Here is a 22920-nt window from a genome sequence, read left to right as displayed (position 1 = left end):
CTGGTACCCACATGCACCCTGTAGCTATACATTATACACAGGAAAAGGAGGAGGAACCCAAGGAGGGAGGGGCGGCTCCTGTGCGTGGTCTATTAATTCACATTTTGCTCTCCTCTGTTCACATCCTGCGCGGACTCCACCCAAAGAAACCGAGCGAGGGGGTGGGTGGGACTCATAGTCTAGCAAATAACAGTCCCAGAAACCGAAACGAAATCGAGGTGGAATTGTGAAAACACAGCTCACCAGAAAGTGGGGTGGAAAAGGAGCGCAAGAGGAGATCCTTCTTTTGGCAGAAGGAAAGGCATCCCTGGCTTTCGCTGCTTCCTGGGGAGACCCCTGCTCCCCTCAGTCAAAACCAGTTCCCTCCTCTGGTGTACATGAGAGGGAGGAAGACACTCACACAGAGCAAGGCCACTCATCCCTGGAACGTGGGCGGAGAACGCACAAGTATTCCTCAGAGATTCAAAGAGAGATTGGGGGGTGGCAACCTGGGAGAGGCGGAGGAAAGGAAATTGACTGCTGAGCTGGGGCCCCGGGAGACGCTCGAAAGGAGCTAAGTAGGTAGCCTGTTGGAGCCGGCGCCCCAGCTAAGGACTACTACCTGTTGAATGAAACTGGCGTCGTGGAGGTGGAGGGGAAAGAAGGGCGAGATACCCCAGAGAGCGAACCCGTCTTCTCTAAAGCAGCCTCGCGGGGCCAGTGGGATTTCAGCCCCCCGTGCAGGGGGCCCCACCCTGGGAAGCCTTGGCTGCAGACACAGTGCGGACAGACACCGACAAGAAACAAGGGGGAGGCGTCCTACTGCAGCCGGTCTGGCCCGCTCCCGCGGTTAGTCACTCACATCTGATACTCGTCTATCGCCTCCACCAGCTGGCCCCAAGAGTCGAAGTCGGCGCCTCTCCTAAAACTGGCGCCCCAGCGCTGCAGCAGACTCCGGGTCACCTCCGACATGGCCGGTTCCCACCCCGACCCCTCCCGCCCCTACCCCAGCAAGGCTGGGCTCTAAGGCGCCATCCTCCCAGGGCCTGACCCCGACATTAACAGGGCCAGGAGGAACCGCTAAGGCCACCACCGCCACCCGCCGAGGAGCCGCCCAAGCCCATTTGCCGCCACAGCCAAACTTTGCGGCTCCGAAGCGGCCGCCCCCCCAGGCTCCGCCCCCGAGGTCCCGCCCCTGGTTAGGTTGAGGCCGCCCCATCCGCCGAGGGCCGCCATCGCTATTGCGGCATCCTATCTCGGTTTGGGAAGCCCACTACCTCTTTCTTTCCTCTCGGGGGACGACAGTGAGGCCCAGGAGGAAGGACCAGGGATAAGTTGAAAAGTCCAGTGAAAGGAGCGTTCTGAGGTGTTACAACAGTGAGGCAGCCCCCGCCCATGCTCAGTGAGCACTACTGCCTCGGTAGCTGACATGGCCGCCGACCACGTGACCCAGACTCGGCGCCGGCTTGGTTCCTGTCGCTTTAGTTCAGTACTCTTGGTTCTTCGTTTCCCTCCTTTTCTCTCTTACGGAATTCAGTACTGCTTTTCTTTCCTCAGGAAAAGTGCCGAACAGACTCTTGAAAACCCAGGTAAGTATGTCAGAGGATGGGCGTTCCCCACTAATAGCCCTCCCCCTGTTGTTCCTTGGAGTCCGAGCAGTAGGGGCACCTCATTTTACACCGGTCTCTATAGATCCCTGGATAGTGATCTAAAAAAGCCACCTTCTAACGCCTTGAAACGAAAGAAAGAAAATCCATATCGATCCCAGAAATCAATGACATTAACAGCTGAATTTGCTGAATCCTCTTGCCCCGCATCTCTATTCGCTGTTAAGAGATTTTATAAGCTAAGTAGGTGTTCGCTCGGTACTCGTTTGCCCGCCCCTCTCCGGTTAATACTATCGTCTTTCTACCAAAATGCCTATTCTCAAAGAAAGGGGCGCGCTAGTGTTGGCGCGTGCGCAGGGTGTTGCCACTGGAACCGGACCGGGCACGGAGGAAGAGGCTGGGTGGTAAACAGGAAGTGGACGCTGGGAGTTCGGGACGCCCCTCAGGTAGGTTCCAGGGAGACCCGTGTCAGTGTTGGTGATCTTCTCTGGAGGTGGGTTAGGTGAAGTATTCGAACGTTGTGTTGGTATCTTTATGGGCACTCTCGCACGTGCGGAGAGGGGTGTCGCTTCTACTTCACCCTCGGAATTCCTGAAAACTGTAGAGAGTGGGGTCACCGAAAGGTTTGAACGGTGGGGCGAGGCGGAGTACAGTACTTAAAATAAGTTTTTGCAGAAAATTTGCTTTCACAGAATCAAACCTAGAGTGTGGCACTCTCTAGAGAAAGCTTGGTATATAAGCACGCAGATGCTGTATGCAGACTGAAAAAGAGGCTTAGTGAAAAATGTTTAGATGACATTTTCTAAAAGGACTTGTTAAGTATTTTGAGTCGTGAATGAACCTGCCCAGTTTTTCCTTGAATACACAAGGAATCATTCGGTTCTTCTCAAAACCAGTTTTGTCATGAATATCATAAGGGAGGTGCTTAATGTAAGTTTTTTATACACAGTCGACATATTTTTTCTAATAAGAAAAAGTCGATTGGCAACCTTTATAATTCTTTCAAATTAAGTAAATTCAAAATTTCTTCTGTACTATTTCCTGGAATCTAATTGCCGTATGTAAATCTTTGGCTTGGCTTCCTGTATTATTACATACCTTACCTACCCAGGAACTTTTTTTCTTTTTTTAACCTAAAAGCTGTGAAACTTGATTTTTTTTTAAAGTTGGCATTTCACTTAGGTAGTTTTTCGAAAGTTTTTAGGTTAAAGTTATTAATCAAATATTGTATTTCATTTTTATTATGAAATATTGACTCACCTATTTTATAAAAATACATTTATTGTAAAACACATGCTATAAGTAATCCATTGGTATCTGCAATATGTGGGAAATATAATTAAAGACTTAACAGTGTAAATGAGGGTCATCATTCAACATCTTATGGAAATTTCATTCCTTTGGTCCTGTATCCTACTTACTTGCAACTTTCCAACCAAATTCTAGTACTACTCAAAGGTAATCTGGGAAGTTACAACATTAATATCTCAGGTTCTCTCCCAGACTGTTTAGAACTTTAAGAACACCACACCACCAGGTGATTTTTTCCATACATTAAAATTTAAACATTGCTGCTCTGATATATTTTAATATTGAAATCACTGTGAGCATCTTTCCAAATGCTGTTTTTTTAATAGGCCTGATGTAAACATAGACTACCATGAATAAACCACCAACTAAAACAAAATTGATTTGTGTAGGTAAAGTATTTTATTTATATTTGTAAATAATACATCATTTGTATGTAAAATGTGTGTTCTATAGTAAGCTCTTAACTTAAAAATAACTTTCTTATCCTACATTCATTGTTCATGAAATGTTTTATTGAATTTTATGTGTTTCTGTTTTGTTTACAGAAAACATCCAGAGAAAATGACCCATTGGTTTCATAGGAATCCATTAAAAGCTACAGCTCCTGTCTCTTTTAACTACTATGGTGTGGCCGCTGGTCCTCCTGCTTCAAAAATTTGCAAGTAAGTTTTAGTCAGACTTAAAAAGTATCATTGCCACTCTTGGATACATGATACTTTTTAGGTTCCATGGGTAATATAAAAATATGTAATACATTGTCCCTAATTTTAGACTCCTTGTGAATTTATAAATGGTAGAGGAAGAGTTAAATTTTGGTACACATGTAGGTCTTGGTCCTTAATTTTTAAGACCAGCAAATGAATCTTAAATTTACTGTGTCTGAAGCAATGACAAAAGAGTTAATAGTGTAAGAGACTCAATAAAGTAGGTTATGGACATTGTTAATTGGCCAGATAGTAAGTTCATTGAATTCAGAGCAGGGAGAGATCCCTGTGACTTGCAAGGGCTTTTAAGGTGATACAGGAGAAAGAATTTGAACTGGGACTTACATAAATTCCATGGCTTAATTCAGGGGTTGGCAGACTGCATCCCACAGGTTCAGCCTACTGCTTGTTTTTGTAAATGAAGGTATTTTAGAACCCAGATCCACATTTATTTATGAATTGTCTATAGCTCCTTAGCTGGTTTCCTCTACTACAGCAGAATTAAATAGTTCTGGCCAAGATCTTATGACCCACAAAGCTGGACATATTTACTATCTAGCCCTGTATAGAAAATGTTTGAGGATCCCTGATTTAGGTACGGATCGAGAGAGAAAACCATGTTCTAAGAATAAGAGAGCAATTTGGCTGAACAAAAAGGATAGATGCAAGAGGTATTTCAAAGGAACAATCAACTGACCTGACTGACTGACTGGCTCTGAGATGAAAAAGGCTTCAGTCTGTATGATATATAAAACAAATAATTAAGATATTGGTGTTACCAATAAAGGATAGTCAGGAGAGATACTGCTTTGGTGGGAAGAAGTGATTGGAGTACAAGGTCAGAAAATTGACTTATTAGTCTAGACCAATGGTCAGCAAACTTTTTTTTTTTTTTTTTGGAGACAGGGTTTTGCTGAGTTGCTACAGGACTTACCAAGTTGGTGAGGCTGGTCTCGAACTTGTGATCCTCCTGAGTCTGGATTATTGGCATGCACCATTATGCCCAGTTTCAGCACATTTTTATGAAAATACTAAATAATAACTATTTTAGGCTTTGTGGGCCATATAGAGTTGCTGGTTCATATTCTTCCTTGTTCTTTTATATAACCATTTAAAATTGTAAAATATATTCTTATTCTGTGAGCCATACAAAAACAAGTTATAGATTATAAATTATAGATTATAGATTGTCAACTCTGAATCTAGACTCTTAAGAGAGTCTGGTCCCCACTTAATTGCTTTTTCTGTAGCATTGGGCAAGTCCCTCAACTTTTTTGGACTTCATTCCTAATTTATAAAATAAACAGCTTAAATCAGATTATCTTTAAGGTACATTTTTCTCTGATTCTATAATTTTAAGATGAATTTAATTTTACCCAAGTTGAGCTCTAAGTGATGATTGAGTACCTAGTGGAAATTTCTGGCAAACTATTTCAGTCGAAAATAGATCTTAAGGATTCATATGTCTTCCAAGTTTAGGAATCACTTCTTTCACCTTCTAAATAAAGTGAAATCTAGATACCTCAAACAATGACTTATTCATAAGGTAGCCTGTCCCATTTTTAGTCAGCTATATGTAATTATTAGTCTGAACTTTGAAATAAACCTCCTTAGAATTAGTACTAATGAATAAGTGCTGTATCTAGCTCATTCAGGATATTAAGTCTTTGCTCATTTCTAAACATCACAACTATGTTATAACTTTCCTAATCTCAAAAGAAAACATTTGCAAAGCTATTATTCTTTCACTCAACAAATAAGTCTGGATATGTGCTTTATCCTAGCCACCTACTAAATTCTGTGTATGCAGCCCCTACTCTCTTGGTGCTCACAATTTAAAGAGTCTGTCTTTAATCACCTACACACACTTCTCTCTCTCTCTCTCTCTTTTTTTTTTTTAATGTACCAGAGATCGAATCCATTGGCATTTAACCACTGAGCCACATTTCGAGCCCTTTTTTAATTAATTAATTTATTTATTTGTTTATTTATTTTCAGTTTTGAGACAGCATCTTGCTGAGTTGCTTAGCTCCTCTCTTAAATTGCTGGCTTTGATTTGCAATCCTCCTGCCTTAACCTCCCAATCTGCTGGGATTATAGGTGTGTGCCATTGTGCTTGACAGTCACTTAACACACATTTTAAGTGTCTTCAGTCATTGTTCATGTAATGTGATTTCTGACTAGTTGCCTTCTGGATTAGATGTGGATATGGACAGAACCAAGTTAGAGATGACAGTGTAGATCTAGGAATAAAAGTAGTTTTAAGATATACTAATAGCTATCAAAAGATAAAAGAAAACCAGGAAGCCCAAGATTGAACATTTTCATAGGTGGAAATAAGAATGGAACATAGAAAAAATATAGAGGGAACTTTTAGAGATAAAAAGAGCACCTGGAAAATTTAGTGTCATTGGAATTTTGGGAGAAAAGAATTTCAAGAAGGAAAAGGCAGATCCACAGTGTTTTTTTGCAGCAAAGAAGTAAAGTATGGCAGAGTAGGGAGCTGTTTTAAAATGATTAGTAGCCACACGTTGTATGCATTGAACTATAGAATGCAATTCACTTTTAAAAGTTTTCTACTTAATAAAATATATTTTGACATTTTGTGAGTAATGTCAAGTTTAGACCTTTTAACCCATTAAGTTCCAAGTTTTCAGTTCTGCAAATATTTCAACAAAATTGACACAGGTACTTTAAAATAGGTTAGAAATCACATTCTAGAGCTTATATGTTATATTAGTATTATAGTATAATTATAATTAGTTTCATATAATTATTTTATATTGCATAATTACATATTATATACTGTGTTTAAGTTTTTATAGGTGTTCCACATCAGGGATGATTGGGAAAAATGGATTAAGGAGATACTAAAATCATACACAAATATGAGTATGTCAAATTTCCATATTTCAAAAACTGTGAACTGGTTATTCAGTCCTAATCCCTCAGTCAATCTTAAATGCATACATTTGTTTCATTGATTTGTGTGTGTATGTGTGTGCGTATGCTGGGAATTGAACCCAAGGACACTTTACCATTGAACTACATCCCCAGCCCTTTATATTTTTAATTTAATTTTATTATATTTTATTTATAAAAATTATATTTTTATTTTATTTTCGAGGCTGACCTTGAACTTGGGATCCTCCTGCCTCAGCCTCCTGAGTAGCTGGGATTACAGGCATGCACCACATGTCCACCCTTGATTTATTTTTTATAAATATAAACTTTATTTTTTATAAATATAAACTTGCTAGCTATTCTTACTGTATAATTTTTATTCATAATTTGCCCTTTTACTTGGACTAGGTTTATTTTAGTACAACTAAAATGTCATTAGAAACTTCATTTATCTCTAGTGTTAATCCTAATCAAATTTATTTTTTCGAATATGATGATACCTTGGAGAAGGTAGGAGAGGGTGTGTGGGTGGTGTTTTTTAAAGCTTTTACTTTGAAACTTTAAAGCCACTTTTATAGAATCATTGTAACAGCTTACTTTATTGTCTTTGTTTTGTATAAGTGACTTGAGAACATCCAGGGCAAGACTCCTTGAATTGTTCACTGATTTGAGCTGTAATCCAGAAATGATGAAGAATGCTGCAGACTCATACTTTTCACTCTTGCAAGGTTAGTTACTTATATGAACTCAGTTAAAAAAAAATTATGCAAAACTTATATTTAGCTCTTATATACTTTTCAAATTTGGACAGTTTAATTTCCAGGCTGTACTTGTATTGAGTTTCAGAAATGTGAGATTGTAATGGTAGCATGTGGTTTAACATTTTGAGAATTAAATGTACATATTTCATATTACCTTATCTCAGAAGAAAGTATGGGATGTGGGAAGAGAGAGGGGTGCCAAAAATTCATTCAGGCACCTGGAAAAGTAATTATCTGAAAATACTTCTAAATAGAACACATGATATTTATTCTAAAACTAAAGTGTCTTTTATCTTTTTTATAAGGGTTCATAAATTCACTGGATGAATCTACCCAGGAAAGCAAGTTACGATATATTCAGAATTTCAAGTGGACGGATACGTTACAAGGACATGTTCCGAGGTAAGCAGTGTTAATTTACTAAATGGAAGCCAGTTTTTGCAACTATGTAACCAGCAATTAACTCATGATTTTGTACTTGAAGAAGAAAAATAAGGTCTGATCAGCATTTTCTTTTGTCAGGAAATTAATTAGAAGCATTGGACATTAATTCTAATATATAATATTAAGTAAAATATTATTTCTCCCAGAGCATATCTACTTTTGAACAAATTAATACAAATACTAATAAGAATTGAACAATCTTGTCTTATTTTAATAAGACACAAAGAAACGTTTTGGAAATTTGGACCCTACACTGACTTTCAGTCTTTGCCTACCTTCAAGCCAAGCAGAATTTTGGTTTTCCCTTACTTTTCTTTTTCTAAAGGATAGTTCAGATGGTCAGTCTTTCTTTCTTTGCAACTCTGTAGTCTTTTGACTCTGGGTATTTTTTTTCCTTCTTATTTCTTTTTACTGTTTCCGCTCTGTTTAGAAACTATCCTTCAGAGCTTTTTCATCACTCACTTGAAACTATAGTAGATGAAATTATAACAGGAAATATGTCACAGTAGTGCTAACTTTATTCAACTCCCTTTTTTAAAAACACCTCTGAATTGTTAAAAATGCCTGTATATCTTCATCTCAATTTGCTTTAGAATTATTGTTTTGTAAGAAAGAAAGAGATAGACAATTGCTGGATGAATAGGGCAAATAGAGCATTATATTAGGAAGAGTATGGAGGTTGAATTCACACATACCTAGATGCTATTCCAGGTTTTCTACAAAGTAAGCATCTGTCTGCTTCTTCATCTAGATTTTGGTGCTACAAGACTTTGTGAGGAACAAAATAAGAAGCTTATATTAAGTAAATAATAATATAATGCCAGTCATTTAAGAGGACATTCATTAAATGTTAATTCATTTTCTTCCTTGGAAATATTGTGTGTAGAATTCATAATTGGATAGGAAGTAGGGAAGACAGAACTTTTTCAAATATTAATATTCTGGATCTCCCAGTACTTCATTTTCTGTTTTTCTACACATGACCCGTTTTTCATCCAAAATTAAGGAATTTTTTTAAGTTAGGATTCAAACCTTTATTTTATTACATTACGGACTTTGACAGATTCTAAAATGTTTTGCATTGCATAAATTTGGCCCACCATACCAAAGTTTTATTCCATGTTAGAGCAAGCTACTATTTATCATTTTTTAGCATTTTATGAGACAGTGAAGAATTATGTGATGAAAACCCAAACTCAGCACATGTGAGATTTCTGATTTATTCAGCTGCGATTGTGCTGTGAATCTTACCTTTCTGAAAAATTATTTATTGAATTGTACATGCTCTGACTACTGCTTAGATGTGGTATTACAGAAATGGAGTGTTTTGGAACAAGATGGATTGAAAAAAATGAGTATAAAAATGAAAAGAGTTATTCGTTAGGTTTTGCATAAATTAAGAAAACTGTCATGTGATTTAAAAGTACAGCTAGAAACTAGAAATGCACAGTAGGTCACCAGGAGTAATTCCTTTGAAATTTCTATTTCAAAAAAGAATAAGCTATTAAACTTTTTTTCAAGAGGGTAAACTGTTTTGAGGAATTTGTTCATAAACTTTTTTTATGTAATAAACATGGAAATTATATCAGTTTATAAATTATAATATTTATATTTAAAAATTATAACTTATTTTAATTACAGTGTTTTCTAACTTTGTGTGTATGTTACTGTGCGTGTGTGTATGTGTGTGTGTGTGTATGTGTGTGTGTTGGTGGTGGTGGTGCTGGGGATTAAACCCAAGGCCTTACACTTATTAAGGAAGGGCTCACACTTCCAGCCCACAATTTTTTTGTTTTGTTTTGCTTTTGTGGTACTGGGGATGGAACCCAGGGCCTTGCACTTGATAGGCAAGTTCTCTACCACTGAGCTGCAACCTTAGCTTTGTAATTTGAATTTTGAGAACAGGCTGGCCTCAAACTTGGAATCTTTTTCCTAGTATTACAGGAAATAGCTGGGATTACAGGTATGTGCCATTTTGCCTGGCTTAAAAAAAAAAAAAAAATCTAAAAAGTGGCCATATCTCCATTCTTTTTAAGATAAATAAAAAATAAAACTAGAGTCATTCTTCTGATCTCTTCCCTTTATGTAGCTTTTCAGTATCTACCTAATTTTACATGTTTAAAATGAAGATGTTATTTCTGCTTTCTTATTTCTTCAGTTGAAATAAATGTGTAAAGAATTTGCAGGTTCTTGAAATGATAGTGAATAAATTGGTGTTCTTATCATTTACTTAACGCACTTTGCCATCTTTTTTATGTCATAGTAATAGAATATGAAGGAAACAAGTACATATACTTGTTTTCAGGATCTTTTCCTTTGTAAAATACTGATTATCGTGGCACTCAAAATCTACCATGTACTTCATTTTGGCATTTGATCATTCTTCAATTTCTTTTTGCATACTTTCTGCTCCAGTCAAGCAGGTTGAGTCAGTTCTATCGGAAAAATCTTTATATTTTTGTGTTTCGACAGCATAATTTTCTCACCCAGAATGTCTTCTGCTTCCTTGTAGTTATCTCTTAAGGCACAATTCATATTTTATATATACCATTCATCATTTTTAATCATTCTAGCCTACAACTACCTTTTCCATCTTTTTTGTTCTTAAAAATATTTTTAGTTGTACTGGACACAATTCCTTTATGTGTTTTTTTTTTTGTTGTTGTTGTTGTACTGAGGATTGAACCCCATTATTCACACGTGCAGGGCAAGCACTTTACCACTGAGCTACAACCCCAGCCCTACCTTTCCTCTTTTTAAAAAAAAAAAAAAAAAAAAAAATTATTTTATATATATTTTTAGTTGATGAACCTTTATTTCATTCATTCATTTATATGTGGTGCTAAGAATCAAACCCAGTGCCTCACACGTTAGGCAAGCACTCTACCACTAAGCCATAACCCCAATCCCTTTCCTTTCCTCTTAATTCTGTTTTCCTAATATGTGGTATAAGAACCATCCATTTCAGAATCAATTGAGTATTTGATAAAAATACAGATTCTGGGCTCCATTTCAGATTTTCTGACTTTTTGAGGTTAAGTCCCAGAAATCTGTCTTTAAAGCTACTCTATGTACAATAATCTTTGAGAAGTACTGTTACATTTATTATTACTAGTTACATAATACATACTACACCACTGTATTTAGCCATTTATTGATAATTACTGTCTTATCTTCCCATCTATATTAAACACAAGAACTATTTTCATTATTCATACTCAGACACATACTCATTAGCATATTGATCTTTGTAATTTTGAGGTGGATGTCCAATAGACTTCATGTAGCAATGTCTTAAGAATTTATAGAACTTAGTTGGGTATGGTGGCACACACCTATAATTCCAGCAACTTGGGAAGCTGAGGTAAGAAAATTGAAAGTTCAAGGTCAGCCTCAGCAATTCAGTGACAGTTTGTCTCAGAATAAAATAAAAATATCTGGGAATGTAGCTCAATGGTAAAGTGCCCCTGTGTTCAATCCCAAATTCCAAAAAAATAAAATAAATAATAATGATCATGTTTTTAATTTCAGTGCCCAGCAGGATGCTGTTTTTGAATTAATTTCCATGGGATTTAATGTAGCTCTGTGGTATACCAAATATGCTTCAAGACTGGCGGGAAAAGAAAAGTAAGTTAAAAGGAAAAGGGTTTTATGTGAATAATATGATATTTTTCAAATATATTGAATTTCATTATTAAAAAGAGTTTAGACTATTGATCAAAAAGTACCACTTTGAGTGAGTGCAAGTTTGCCACATATTTTAAGTTTTAGAATTATGGAGTCTAGTGTTGAGAGGAAATTTTTTTAATAATCTTATAATGTGAAAGGTCTTTCTAAATAAGACTCCATACCAAGAAGCTGTAAAGGAAAAGACTAAATATTTGTCCACTTAGAAGTCCTATAAACAAAATTTAAGAAACACATACAGAATTGGTTCAAAACATAGCAATACATATGAAAATTATTCATTTTTATATTGTATACTCTTAAAATCAGCAAAAAACCAGTTGAAATAAGCCATGGACATGAATAGGCAATTCATAGAAAAAGAAATACAAAAAGTTTTAAGTATATGAAAAGATGTCTCAAAGGACTAAAAGAATTACAAAATGAGGTAAATTTTTTTGATAGATGAAGTGGCTATATCAATAGGAAACTGGCAAAATTGTTATGATTTATCTGTACATAGGAATAGTATGATACCATTGAAAAATAAAGTTGAATCGTGTACTGATACAAAATCATCTCTAAAGTGATAAAAATGAGCAGAGTAGTGAATATAGCTATCATTTGATATGTATAAGTGCTTGCTTATGACAGAAGAATCTAGAAGGTAAGACCAGAAGACTGTCTAGTTTACCTCTAGTCAGGGTTTCTCTCTTTTTTTAATTTGTAGTCTCTTCTCTTTAGATATCATTTGCATTTGTTGCTTTGACACATAAAAGTGTGAGAATTAGATTTTTTTTTATTAAAAGAAAGAAAACTAGTGATGAGAAACACAAATAACTGATTTGGCCTAATGATAATGTGTTAGTTGTTGGTTTTAGTACCAAAAATGGGATTCATCCTCTTATAATGTAAAACTATCTTTAAGCATAACAGAAGATGAAGCAAAGGAAGTTCATCGAAGCCTGAAAATTGCAGCTGGGATTTTTAAACATTTAAAGGTAAAAATAAAAAATTATATATTGATTTCTAATGCTTTAATTCTTAAATAATTTTTACTTTTTGGCAGGGGAAGAAGAACATTTACATGTTGCATGTGAAAAGAGCTAATACTGTCCCTCCAGTATCTACAGGAGATTGTCCTAGGGCAAACTGCTCCCTTTCCCTTGGGATGCTAAAACATGTGTGGATGCTCATGTCCCTTTTATAAAATGGCGTAGTATTTACATATGCTGTGTACTCCCTCTCATATTCTTTAAATCATCTTAAGTTTGCTTATAATATCTAATGCAGTGTAAATGCAAATGCTGTGTAAATAGTTGTTATACTGTATTGTTTAGAGAATAATGACAAAACAGTATACGTGTTCAGCATACATACATTTTTTTTTTCCAAATATTTTCAGTCCAAGGTGTCTGAGGTTGTGGTTGTGGAAACCATGAATACATAGGGCCAACTGTGTATGTATATGTTCTGTTTACCTTATTTAATAGTACCTTATTGATGAGTGCAGCCAATTACTGAGTATCAGTGTCTCCATTTTAGTCTTAAAAACACCAGAGACTCTTAAATTAGAAATTTTCAATTCAATTTTCAACTGTTTATTTTTCTGTCTCTTCTGAAAAGATAGACAAAAACAAAGCATTTCTCATTGCTCTCTGTAGCAGCTGCCAGGAGCAGTCATATATGATTCCACAGAACTGAACTTCTAATGGTATTCTCAGTACATCAGTAAAAATGTTGGAGAGGCAGTTGTTGCACTCATACATTGAATTACCTGGAGATACAAATATAGGTATATGTCAATGTATATCTATATATATAGTGAGAGAGAGGAGAGAGAGAGTTTTTTTTTTTTTTTTTTTGGTGCTGGGGATTGAATTTAGGGGCACTTGACCACTGAGCCATATCCTCAGCCCTATTTTGTATTTTATTTAGAGACAGGATTTCACTGAGTTGCTAAGCACCTTGCTTTTGCTGAGGCTGGCTTTGAACTCACCATCCTCCTTTCTTAACCTCCTGAGCCACTGGGATTACAGGTGTGTGCACATGAATTGCCTGGAAATATGGTGGGCATAGGAGAAAAAATAATGTGTTTTCCAACTAGAATTCCCCTTCTCTTCATTCTAATTAAACTATTTATTAAAGACCTCCTGGAGGCTCAGTGTTGGGTTTCTTCCCATGACAAAATAAGATCCTGAATTAAGTGTAAAATTTTAGTATTATATCTTCAATAAGTGAACAATTCAGGCTATCATGCAAAAGGAATTTTGTTTACTATTTCAATGAAACATTTTCTAAGGTGGGAGTGTGACTTGCATATGTAAGTAGTCTATTATAACCAAAATTCTGCTCTTGAATTTCTTTCTAAATTTTAGTGTACTGGGGCTTATATTATCTGTAAGCTTAGTATTGCTCCTTTTTCACAATTATTGTTTGCACCTTAAATTTCCAGCAAATTCACCAGTTGAATGTCTTATTACTTCCAGTTTTCATCTCTTTTTAAAACTGGGTTAATATGAAATTTGGCATCTTTTGTTTTCTTTCTCTCCCAGGAAAGTCATATCCCCAAACTTATTACTCCTGCAGAAAAGGGAAGGGATTTAGAGGCACGACTCATAGAAGCTTATATTATCCAGTGTCAGGCTGAAGCTCAAGAAGGTATCCTAAATATTGTAAACTTTTTCTTTTTTGTTTTTGTTTGGGGAAAGTCAATATTTGCACTTAATTATTCTTTTTAAAATTTTTTCAAAATCAAAATTAGCTCCAGTTGAGTTTCAAGTTTTAGAAATCTTATTGAGGAATAATTTTACCTTTGACATTGAACTTGCAGGAACAGATCTTACAACTCAATGACTTTTTTAAAGAGGATTTTGATTCCATTCCATTTCTGACAGTATAAAATTAATTCTTTAACTCTTCATTTTCTCCACTACTATGTTCATTTTTTTTTCTCTCCCACTTTGACTTACTTTGAAGTCTCCATCTTTTCAGTAGCAAGAAACAGTGGAACTTACATGATAACAGTTAATAAACATTTTTTTATTTTTTAATTTTTTTTTGGTCCTGGGGATCGAACTCAGGGCCTTGTGTTTGCGAGGCAAGCACGCTACCAGCTGAGCTATCTCCCCAGCCCAGTTAACAAACTTTGTAGGCCTTTTTTTTTTTTTTTTATTCCAAATGCTGGTGCTCTGAAAGTATTTTTTATATCAATCTATAGTGTAGTAATTCTCTGCAGTTAACCAGTAATTGACAGTTGGTTTGTTTAATGAAATGGTAACAGAACCAACAAGCTGTGTTTTCTGTTTGTTTACATTTTCTCTTCTTTTCATAGTAAAAGTTAACAATAACTGTATGAAAACCCCAAAAGATTATCAGGCTGTCTTTTGCTATTAAAATTGAACTTACTGTGAGTGGAAATGAATATATTTATAGATTCCTTTTATTGTGTGTTGGTTACAGTAACAATTGCCCGAGCAATTGAACTTAAACATGCTGCTGGACTAATTGCTGCACTGGCATATGAGACAGCCAATTTTTATCAAAAAGCTGGTAAGCTAATTCTGTTGTTATACTTTTATTTATTTATTTATTTATTTATTTTGGCAGTGCTGGGGATTGAACCCAGGGTCTTGTGCTTATGAGGCAAACACTCTACCTACTGAGCTATATCCCCAGCCCCTATACTAGTATTCTTTAGATTTTAGATTTATTTGCTCTTGACTGAGTGGGGAACAGAACAAAAAGATTCTAAGTTTTCCATTATTTGGAAAACTAGAATAATATCTTGATTACTTTATTGATGATGATTAAAGAATTAGAGCTGCTCACAGTTAAAATGCTACATAACTTTTAATGGAAAGGACAATACTGTACTTTTTAACCAGTCATCTAATAAGTATATGACTCTTTTGCTTCTAAGGTTTTGATTGTTACTATAATCTTATAATTACTGACCTTTTTTTCAGATAAGAAACAAACTAAAGGGTTAACGTACTCAACCCATAACTGCTAGCGGGTGGGAAGTTGAGACCAGAACACAGTTCCTACTATTATCCTATTATTATTTTCATTTACTAGTTTAGGAACCTTGTATATGTTTCTTTTTATGAGATAGTTACTATTTTAGTTGCTGAGTAAAGTTGAATATACTCACAGCTGAGGGGAGTAGACAACATGTAATTACATTATTATATCACCAATTATCATGATGTTACAGAAGTGAAATAAGAACCTCGATTGTGGGCGTTCTAGAGAAGGCTCTTTAGAGGAAGGTGGCTTCTCAGCTTCATTTTGAAATATACATAGAACTTTTGTGGTGTTTCTTAGAGAGCTATAGTGTGTGAGAACAGAACATTTTGTACTATGTACAGAGATAAGAAAGAGCACATTTTGGCACCTTCAGACAGTTGTAGCTGAAACACAGGATGAGTAAAGGGAGAAAAGATTGGGAAAATATGTTTGTATAAGATCAAGAAGTGGTTTGTAAGCCTAGGTAAAAAGTTTGGCCTTGATTCTATAGGTATTTGGAACCCATTAAAAAGATACAAAGTGAGTCTTAGTGGTTTTGATTTGAATTTGAGAAAGATCCCCCTAGTTTCAGTATAAGATAGGCTGGCTTCACGGAGTAGTAGGCTGATTCAGCACTTAGGAAGAAATTCTCAGTCTTTGGAAAAGGAACAAAATTTGGAAGGAATGATATTTGAAATTCTTGGTCCATATCTATTTTTATCTGTGTCTTTGAAATTTAAATTAATCATCAAATCAAAAATATTTCATGATATTTAATCTTACATAGCTTAAAATATAATTGTGGGAAGTCAAATCATTTTTTAATAAGGAAGGTTTTTTTAAAATAAATCTATAAATGCTTGAGTCTTAGATTTGAATGGCATTCTGCTTTTAGCATCAGAATACATGAACTAAAAGTCTTCTAGTGAATCAGGGTGAAATTATATTTTGCTTTTTAAAATGTAACTTTAGATCATACTTTATCCAGTTTGGAGCCTGCATATTCTGCAAAATGGAGAAAATATCTTCACTTGAAAATGTGTTTCTACACAGCTTATGTAAGTATTAATAGCCCTAAAAATGATGTAAACTACTGTCTTTCCATTCCCTTGAGTGCCAGGTCTCTCATCTTGCCAAACTCTTTTAGCATTTTGCAAATAACGGGCAGTTCTTAGTAAGTGTTCACTGGCATTATAGCCATTTTGGACTAACATGGGTGGAAAGAGATGATGTAGAATTGTAGACCTAGATTATAGCAGTGGACTTAACTATTTGATTTAGAACTCCTCATATGCTACAACCTTCTATGTGCTTAACAAAAATTTTCTCCTTTGTGGTTGACTAAATCTAATCTATATATCACCTAGATTGGTGAACCATCACCACCCACTATTTTGGAAGTTACTTATCTGTTTATTATACCCACCAAACTTAATTATTATTTATTGATTAAGTATTATGTGAGAGTGAGTCAAAACCCCTCAAGTCTCAGCAAACGTTTTTCTTTCTTATGGTTTATAATCTGTTTTGCACTTACTGCCTGAGATCATGTGTAATTCCTGCACATTTAAAGAGTAAACTTTCAGGCTGATACATTTCTTTTAAAACCTCTTTATTTCTTAACCTCAAAACATTAGCACAGTAATTTCTTCCTTTATCTGCCATGTCGTGATTTTAACAGATTTCAGCAAGTAACTTTTGCTCTCAGGAAATGGTTAGAAGGCTAAGTTCAGCTAAAGGCTTGACCTAATTCTACCTTCTGTATGAATTGAGATGGGAAAAGTTTACTCAAGTATAGAGATGTAAGGGATTATTGATACTTCAAACAATGGATAAAGACATTTATCTGACTCATGTATAAGTATAGGAGAGAATGAATAAACGTGTTTCTCTTTTTATCAGGCTTACTGTTATCATGGTCAGACTTTGTTGGCTAGTGATAAATGTGGTGAAGCAATCAGGTCTTTGCAAGAAGCAGAAAAATGTAAGTATTCCTGTTAGAATTTTAACTCCTTTTATTAAAATAGATATTTTACCATAAAGGGGAATAAATAGGCAATTAAGAGATTTTGGTTGAGTTCATGAAAGGGAATGAGGACAGATGAAGTAACTGGAGGGAAAAAAGTGTTTCAAACTTAGAATATGTAGAAAATGCCCACCTTCCACTTAGAATATTATTAGTATTTCTGTTACTCCAATTAGAGCAGCAGAAATCTTAACCGCTGATTTAAGACTTGTAAGTATAAGTAGATGTTTATTCCTTTCATGTGCAGTGTATGCAAAGGCAGAAGCATTATGCAAAGAATATGGAGAAACCAAAGGACCTGGACCAACAGTCAAACCTTCAGGACACTTGTTCTTTAGGAAACTGGGAAACCTTGTGAAGAATACCCTAGAAAAATGTCAAAGAGAAAATGGATTTATGTGAGTACAACTTAATATATGATAATAACATTGTCAGCTTATAATTATATTAAAATATTAATATTTTAGTAGTATCAATTTCTGTTAGTCTCTGTTCTCAAAGGTTTGATGTTAAAGTGCACTTAAATTTAGCATTAATTTTTTTTCTTCTTTAAATTAGTTATAAAGTTCAAGTGTGTAGAACCTTTTATTTTTTATTTTATTTTTATGGTACTGGTGATTGAACTCAGGGGTGCTAAACCACTGAACCACATACCCAGCCCTTTTTATTTTTTATTGTGAGACAAGGTCTCACTAGGTTGCTTATAGCCCTGCTAAGTTGCTGAGATTAGCTTTAAACCTTAGATCCTCCTGCCTCAGCTTCCTGAGCTGCTAGGATTATAGGCATGTGCCATCTACCCAACCTAAAACCTTTTAATTACTGAAATATGGCTTATTTCATTAGGATACTCCCATAATGTCCTCATTTTTTCTTTATTTCTTTACTATGCCATTCTTTCTCCAAATGTTTTATACGTACATCCACACACACACATGCACATACATACACATACACATACATACATCTTCTCATCTCCCTTTGCATGTTCTTCTCACTCTGGTTTTAGCTACCTATTTAGAGGGTAATTCCCAATCCTTCCTATTCCTTTCACATAGTTTCCTTTATTAGTGTTCAGACTATAGAACACCATCTTTGTTGGTTGGTAGAATCAATCTTGTTCCTGTTTTTATCTCTTTACATTTTCCCCTTTATATTCTGCATATGATCATACCAAACTTTTTGCTTTCTTGAACATGCCTAGTTCACCTTTCATCACTTCCTTGGAAATAGTTATTAATCTAGGTTAATGCTCTTCTTTGCATTCTTATGGCACTTTTTAATAATAGCTTCAGTTACTCTGCATTGTAATTGACAAGGTTTCTTGACTTTCTCACCTACTCTTCTCTGAACTACATGAGACAGGGAAGTCTCTGACCTCTCATTACATTGATGAATATATTAGGAACTCAGTTACTGAATAAATGAATGAATCACTATTTAAATTGCTTTTTTGCAGTTACTTTCAAAAAATTCCAACAGAAGCCCCACAGCTGGAACTCAAAGCAAATTATGGGCTAGTAGAGCCAGTGCCTTTTGAATTTCCTCCTACAAGTGCTCACTGGACACCGGAAACGTTGGCTGCATTTGATCTCACCAAGAGACCCAAGGATGATGGTGTATGAGATTGGGGTTTTCTTTCTGCTCACAAAACTTTAAAAATGCTAACTCAGCATTTTGATATTTTCTCTATTTAGATAGATACTTGTTTGTCTATGTTAAATCAGCTAATTACAGCGTTGGATGTAATCTTTTGTAGAGCACTATGAGATAAAGCCTCTAGATCTTCAGTGGCCTCTGAATGGCATTATTTTCAACTTTTTACAACTTGTCATTGCCTCCTTCTTTAATATGAGAGTTTATATTACTATCACAATACTCTCTTTTTTGCTATTGCAGGGTATCTAATATAATTTCAGCATTCCATGAATCATCCAGGGGTAAAATAAGAATGCTTTTATTCATTTATATCTAAGTAAAACTTGGTGCTTTAAATCAAGCTCACATGGAAATTTTGAGATTTAAATTCCAACAAATTAGAAATCTATGACAAAAAGAATGGGAATAATTTTGCAAGAATAGTTTCTTGAAATTGCATTTTTTAATGTAATTCCATTCCCATACTAAAACCGTTATTCTTTAAAATAACTATCTTTATATCCTGATCAACCTCCTAAGAAAAAGCCTGTTACTGTTCTAAGTTCATTCCAAACTTAAGGGTTCCACAAGCATAGATCCATTACTCAATTTCTCCCTCCTCAGAGAATATGGATTAGGAGGACCATTTGCTTGACTTTTGCCTACAGTCTAGGTTTTCCTCCTCACTGAAATGTTGCCTGTAACTGTATCTTAAAATGAATTGATCTGTAGTTTCTGCAATAACTTGGTTAATCTCAGTGCACTTCAGTCAGTATTGTACATTTTAAAAGTCTGAAGTAGAAAAGATCTCCCGTTTGTTTTCTGAGCTTATGTACTTAATACTGTATTTTTCCTTCTCTTTAGGCCAAACCCAAGCCTGATGAAGAAGTAAAACCTGTGAAAGAACCAGATATCAAACCTCAAAAGGACACTGGGTGCTATCTCTCCTAAAACATAAAATGTGCTTAGAATTCTTCTACAATTAGATAAGAAAACCACACAACTTGTGTTCACATTTCTTGGAATGATTTCTCTGAAGCTTATAGCATAATTATTACATTCAGAGGGGATCTGCCTTCAGTGCATTCGTTCTTGATTTTTAAGGTGATGAAGATGTTTTTAATCAGGACAACATTTGGAAGGTTTCATTGTGTCTCTGACAGGTATATTTGATGATTGGATCTTTTTTGAACTCTGGTTAGTAAGTTCCAGCTTCATGTATTATAGGCCTGAATTGTTTTCAGGTATGTTTTTTCTGTCATCACAAAAATGTTTATTTTTATTTTCCTTTTATTTGATACCAGAAGAATGGCAAGAATCAATTTCAAGCAGAGACAGTCTTTTTTTCCCTTACCCTTGTGTAAATTGTAGCACAGACTTGTTATGTTCTGAGTCAATTATCTTTTCTGGTGGGGGAAAAAGCTCTTATAGTTAAAGATCAGAAAACTTTCATACCAATCCCTTACATATGCTGGAATCTATAATTTACTCAAAAATTAGTGTTTGTAGATAAGTTGAGACCTTTAAGAACTTTTCCTTATTCTAGTATCTGCTTCATTCATTCTCAAAATCCTACAATGATTTTTATAAATACTTTTTCTATTGGGTTTTTTACTTAGAGGATAGAACTTTGTAAGTGTTTAATGTTTATATGTAAGGGAAGACAGTAAGAATGAAAAATGGTTTTTAAAGAAGTAAATATTGCATGATATAAAGAAAAAACTTCAAACATGAATGAGATAGGTTGTCCTGTATCACACTGGTGACTACTACTTTGTTTGAGAAGCTTATTAGTAAAATGCCTTTGTTAGCTGATTTTGGTGTACATTGTTTTTATATGGTTTTCTAATACATATGCATATATCTCCTACCAGAATTGCATTGCTTTAGGTCAAAGGCCATAGCAAAAACTTAGAGAACAAACATAGATACAGAATGATCTTAAAAAATGAATTTAATAGGGCTGGCAATATAGCTCTGTAGTAAAAGACCCTGGGAAAAGATTATAATCATTTGAAACAGTTTAGTATATACACAGACTTGAGAAATAGTTTGTAATACTTAAACAAAACTCACATATCTGTAGATTTATCTTGTGTTGATTATTCTCCTGAAAAGTTAATTTATTATTATAAATGACAGATTTTTTTTTTTAACGGAAATAATAACAGTAGTGTATTTTGAAAGCTTACTTTGTGCCAGGCATTGTGCTGAGCACTTACATAGATATACCATTGAGTTCACACAGCAACCCTTAATAAATACATAAAATCTGCGTAAAGTGTCAAAATAGGAATATGCATTTTATTATGAAGAATGAGTAAATTATGTCTAGCCGAATCAAGATTGTGTTCAAATAAATGATCGCTTAAATCAGATATCATATTTTACACTGCTTTTGAAAAACTACATGGAATTCAAGGGTTTTTTTTTAATATGTGGAAATGCTAACTACTGCTTGCAGTATATATTTAATATCTGAAGTTACAGTTTCTGGAATATTTGGAGCAATTACTGAACAGTTTTATTTTGCTGCTTATAGAAAATATTAAAGTTCACTGTTAAAAATCACTTACTACAAATTGACTTGTTGCTGTATGTCATCTGCTGACAAAACTTTAAACAGTACTTGAGGACCTATTTATCTTAGGTACTAGTGCTTATTAACCTAGTTACTAAATTTTCATATTGATATTTTTGTGGATTATACTACCATGTTTGAAATGGAAACATGTGATATGCTCAGTGCTTCTGTAAAATGCAGTAAATACTGGTATTTAAATAAATAATTTGTCAGTTTTGACATGATCAAAAGTATTCTGTTGACTCAGCTTTATCCTTTTAATACCCCATTATATGTAAGATTTTTTGAAATGGTGTTGGAAATTATCAAATGTAAAGAAGTTGCATGAAAGTTAGAGGGAGGTGTAACTATTTGTATTAACTATTGCATAAATTTCATACCAGGCTGTGACAGCTTACATATTGCTTCTGCTAAGTGTTGTTTGTATAATGAATTATCTTTATTTATGAAAATAAAAGTAATTTTACCTACATTTTCATTGGAATTTTTGTTTTTTGATAAATATTTTTATACTTAGCTAATAGCAGAGTTAATATAATGCAAAATCTTAATATTCACAGTAATGTTTAAATTGACACATATAGAGCGGGGGTATGTAGCTCAGTAGTAGAGTGCTTGGTTAGCGTGCATGAGGCCCTGGGTTCAACCCCCAGAATTGCAGAAAATAAAAAAATAAAATGACAGATTCATTTGTTTTATGCTTCGTGGGCATACCAAATCTTAATCACTCCTTGACCTGTTTGGTTTCTACTTATGTTTATTGTTACTTATCACTTCTTAATCTTAAAGTAGGATTTTGATGGATGTGTTTATTTTTGACACAAAAATATGCAGAATGGTGCAGCATTTGTGTACTGTGGTAAGCTAAACTAGGGAGCTTATCATTATTGTTGTACCATAATCTGTTGAAAAACTTTTGTAACTTGCACACTTGCAGTGGCATTTTCAGTGCTATAAAAACATACCCAGAAATAAAACCACTTGGAAATATTCCTTACTTTCCAGAGTTTAATTCTAGTGCTTCAGAAAATACTGCATTTCTAATCTCTTTTAGCATGTATAAAAGCAAACTCATGTCACACTGGGTTACCATAACTGTGTTTTAAGATTTTTTTACTTGTCATTTGAGTAATTGCTTAAAACCTAAAATTTTTTTCATTGAAAATAATCTATAAATAATAGTTTATGAATTACAGAACAGAAAACATATTTGATTGTGCTCATCCAAAAGGCCATAGCTGTCACACAACCCAATGCATCTAATGCCTGTGATGTGCTTGAGATAGAC

General features: G+C 34.8%; 2 protein-coding genes and 1 non-coding gene across 6 annotated transcripts in view; 1 reads left to right on the top strand and 2 right to left on the bottom strand.

The window, feature by feature from the left end:
* Aida (axin interactor, dorsalization associated) overlaps positions 1-1062 on the bottom strand; it is a 48419-nt gene extending 47357 nt beyond the window's left edge. Inside the window, exon 1 of one of the 2 annotated variants that reach the window (XM_047520142.1) lies at positions 842-1062. In XM_047520142.1, coding sequence (XP_047376098.1) covers positions 842-951 — 110 coding nt within the window. In that variant the 5' untranslated portion in view covers positions 952-1062. The remainder of the gene's footprint in view (positions 1-841) is intronic. The other variant, XM_047520141.1, reaches the window with a different exon arrangement.
* A 150-nt stretch (positions 1063-1212) lies between these two features.
* Brox (BRO1 domain and CAAX motif containing) lies at positions 1213-22098 on the top strand. Of its 3 annotated transcripts, XM_047520138.1 has the most exons (14): positions 1213-1568; positions 1912-2032; positions 3443-3559; positions 7127-7233; positions 7572-7668; positions 11242-11337; positions 12305-12377; positions 13932-14037; positions 14839-14928; positions 16360-16445; positions 17290-17371; positions 17661-17811; positions 18870-19029; positions 19913-22098. In XM_047520138.1, the coding sequence occupies exons 3-14, from the start codon at positions 3459-3461 to the stop codon at positions 19997-19999; spliced, it is 1236 nt and encodes a 411-aa protein (XP_047376094.1). In that variant the 5' UTR covers positions 1213-1568; positions 1912-2032; positions 3443-3458; the 3' UTR covers positions 20000-22098. The 3 variants fall into 3 exon arrangements, with proteins under 3 accessions (XP_047376094.1, XP_047376095.1, XP_047376096.1); XM_047520139.1 differs by lacking the exon at positions 1912-2032; XM_047520140.1 differs by lacking the exons at positions 1213-1568; positions 1912-2032 and adding an exon at positions 2061-2079.
* Trnam-cau (transfer RNA methionine (anticodon CAU)) lies at positions 14980-15052 on the bottom strand. Its single transcript has one exon. It is a non-coding gene; the product is annotated as a tRNA-Met (tRNA).
* Positions 22099-22920: the final 822 nt, after the last annotated feature.

The sequence above is a fragment of the Sciurus carolinensis genome, chromosome 12 (genome assembly GCF_902686445.1).
Source record: "Sciurus carolinensis chromosome 12, mSciCar1.2, whole genome shotgun sequence".
NCBI classification, from domain to species: domain Eukaryota; kingdom Metazoa; phylum Chordata; class Mammalia; order Rodentia; family Sciuridae; genus Sciurus; species Sciurus carolinensis.
Note: the sequence above shows the minus strand (reverse complement) of the source record. Positions and strands in the feature narration are given on the sequence as shown.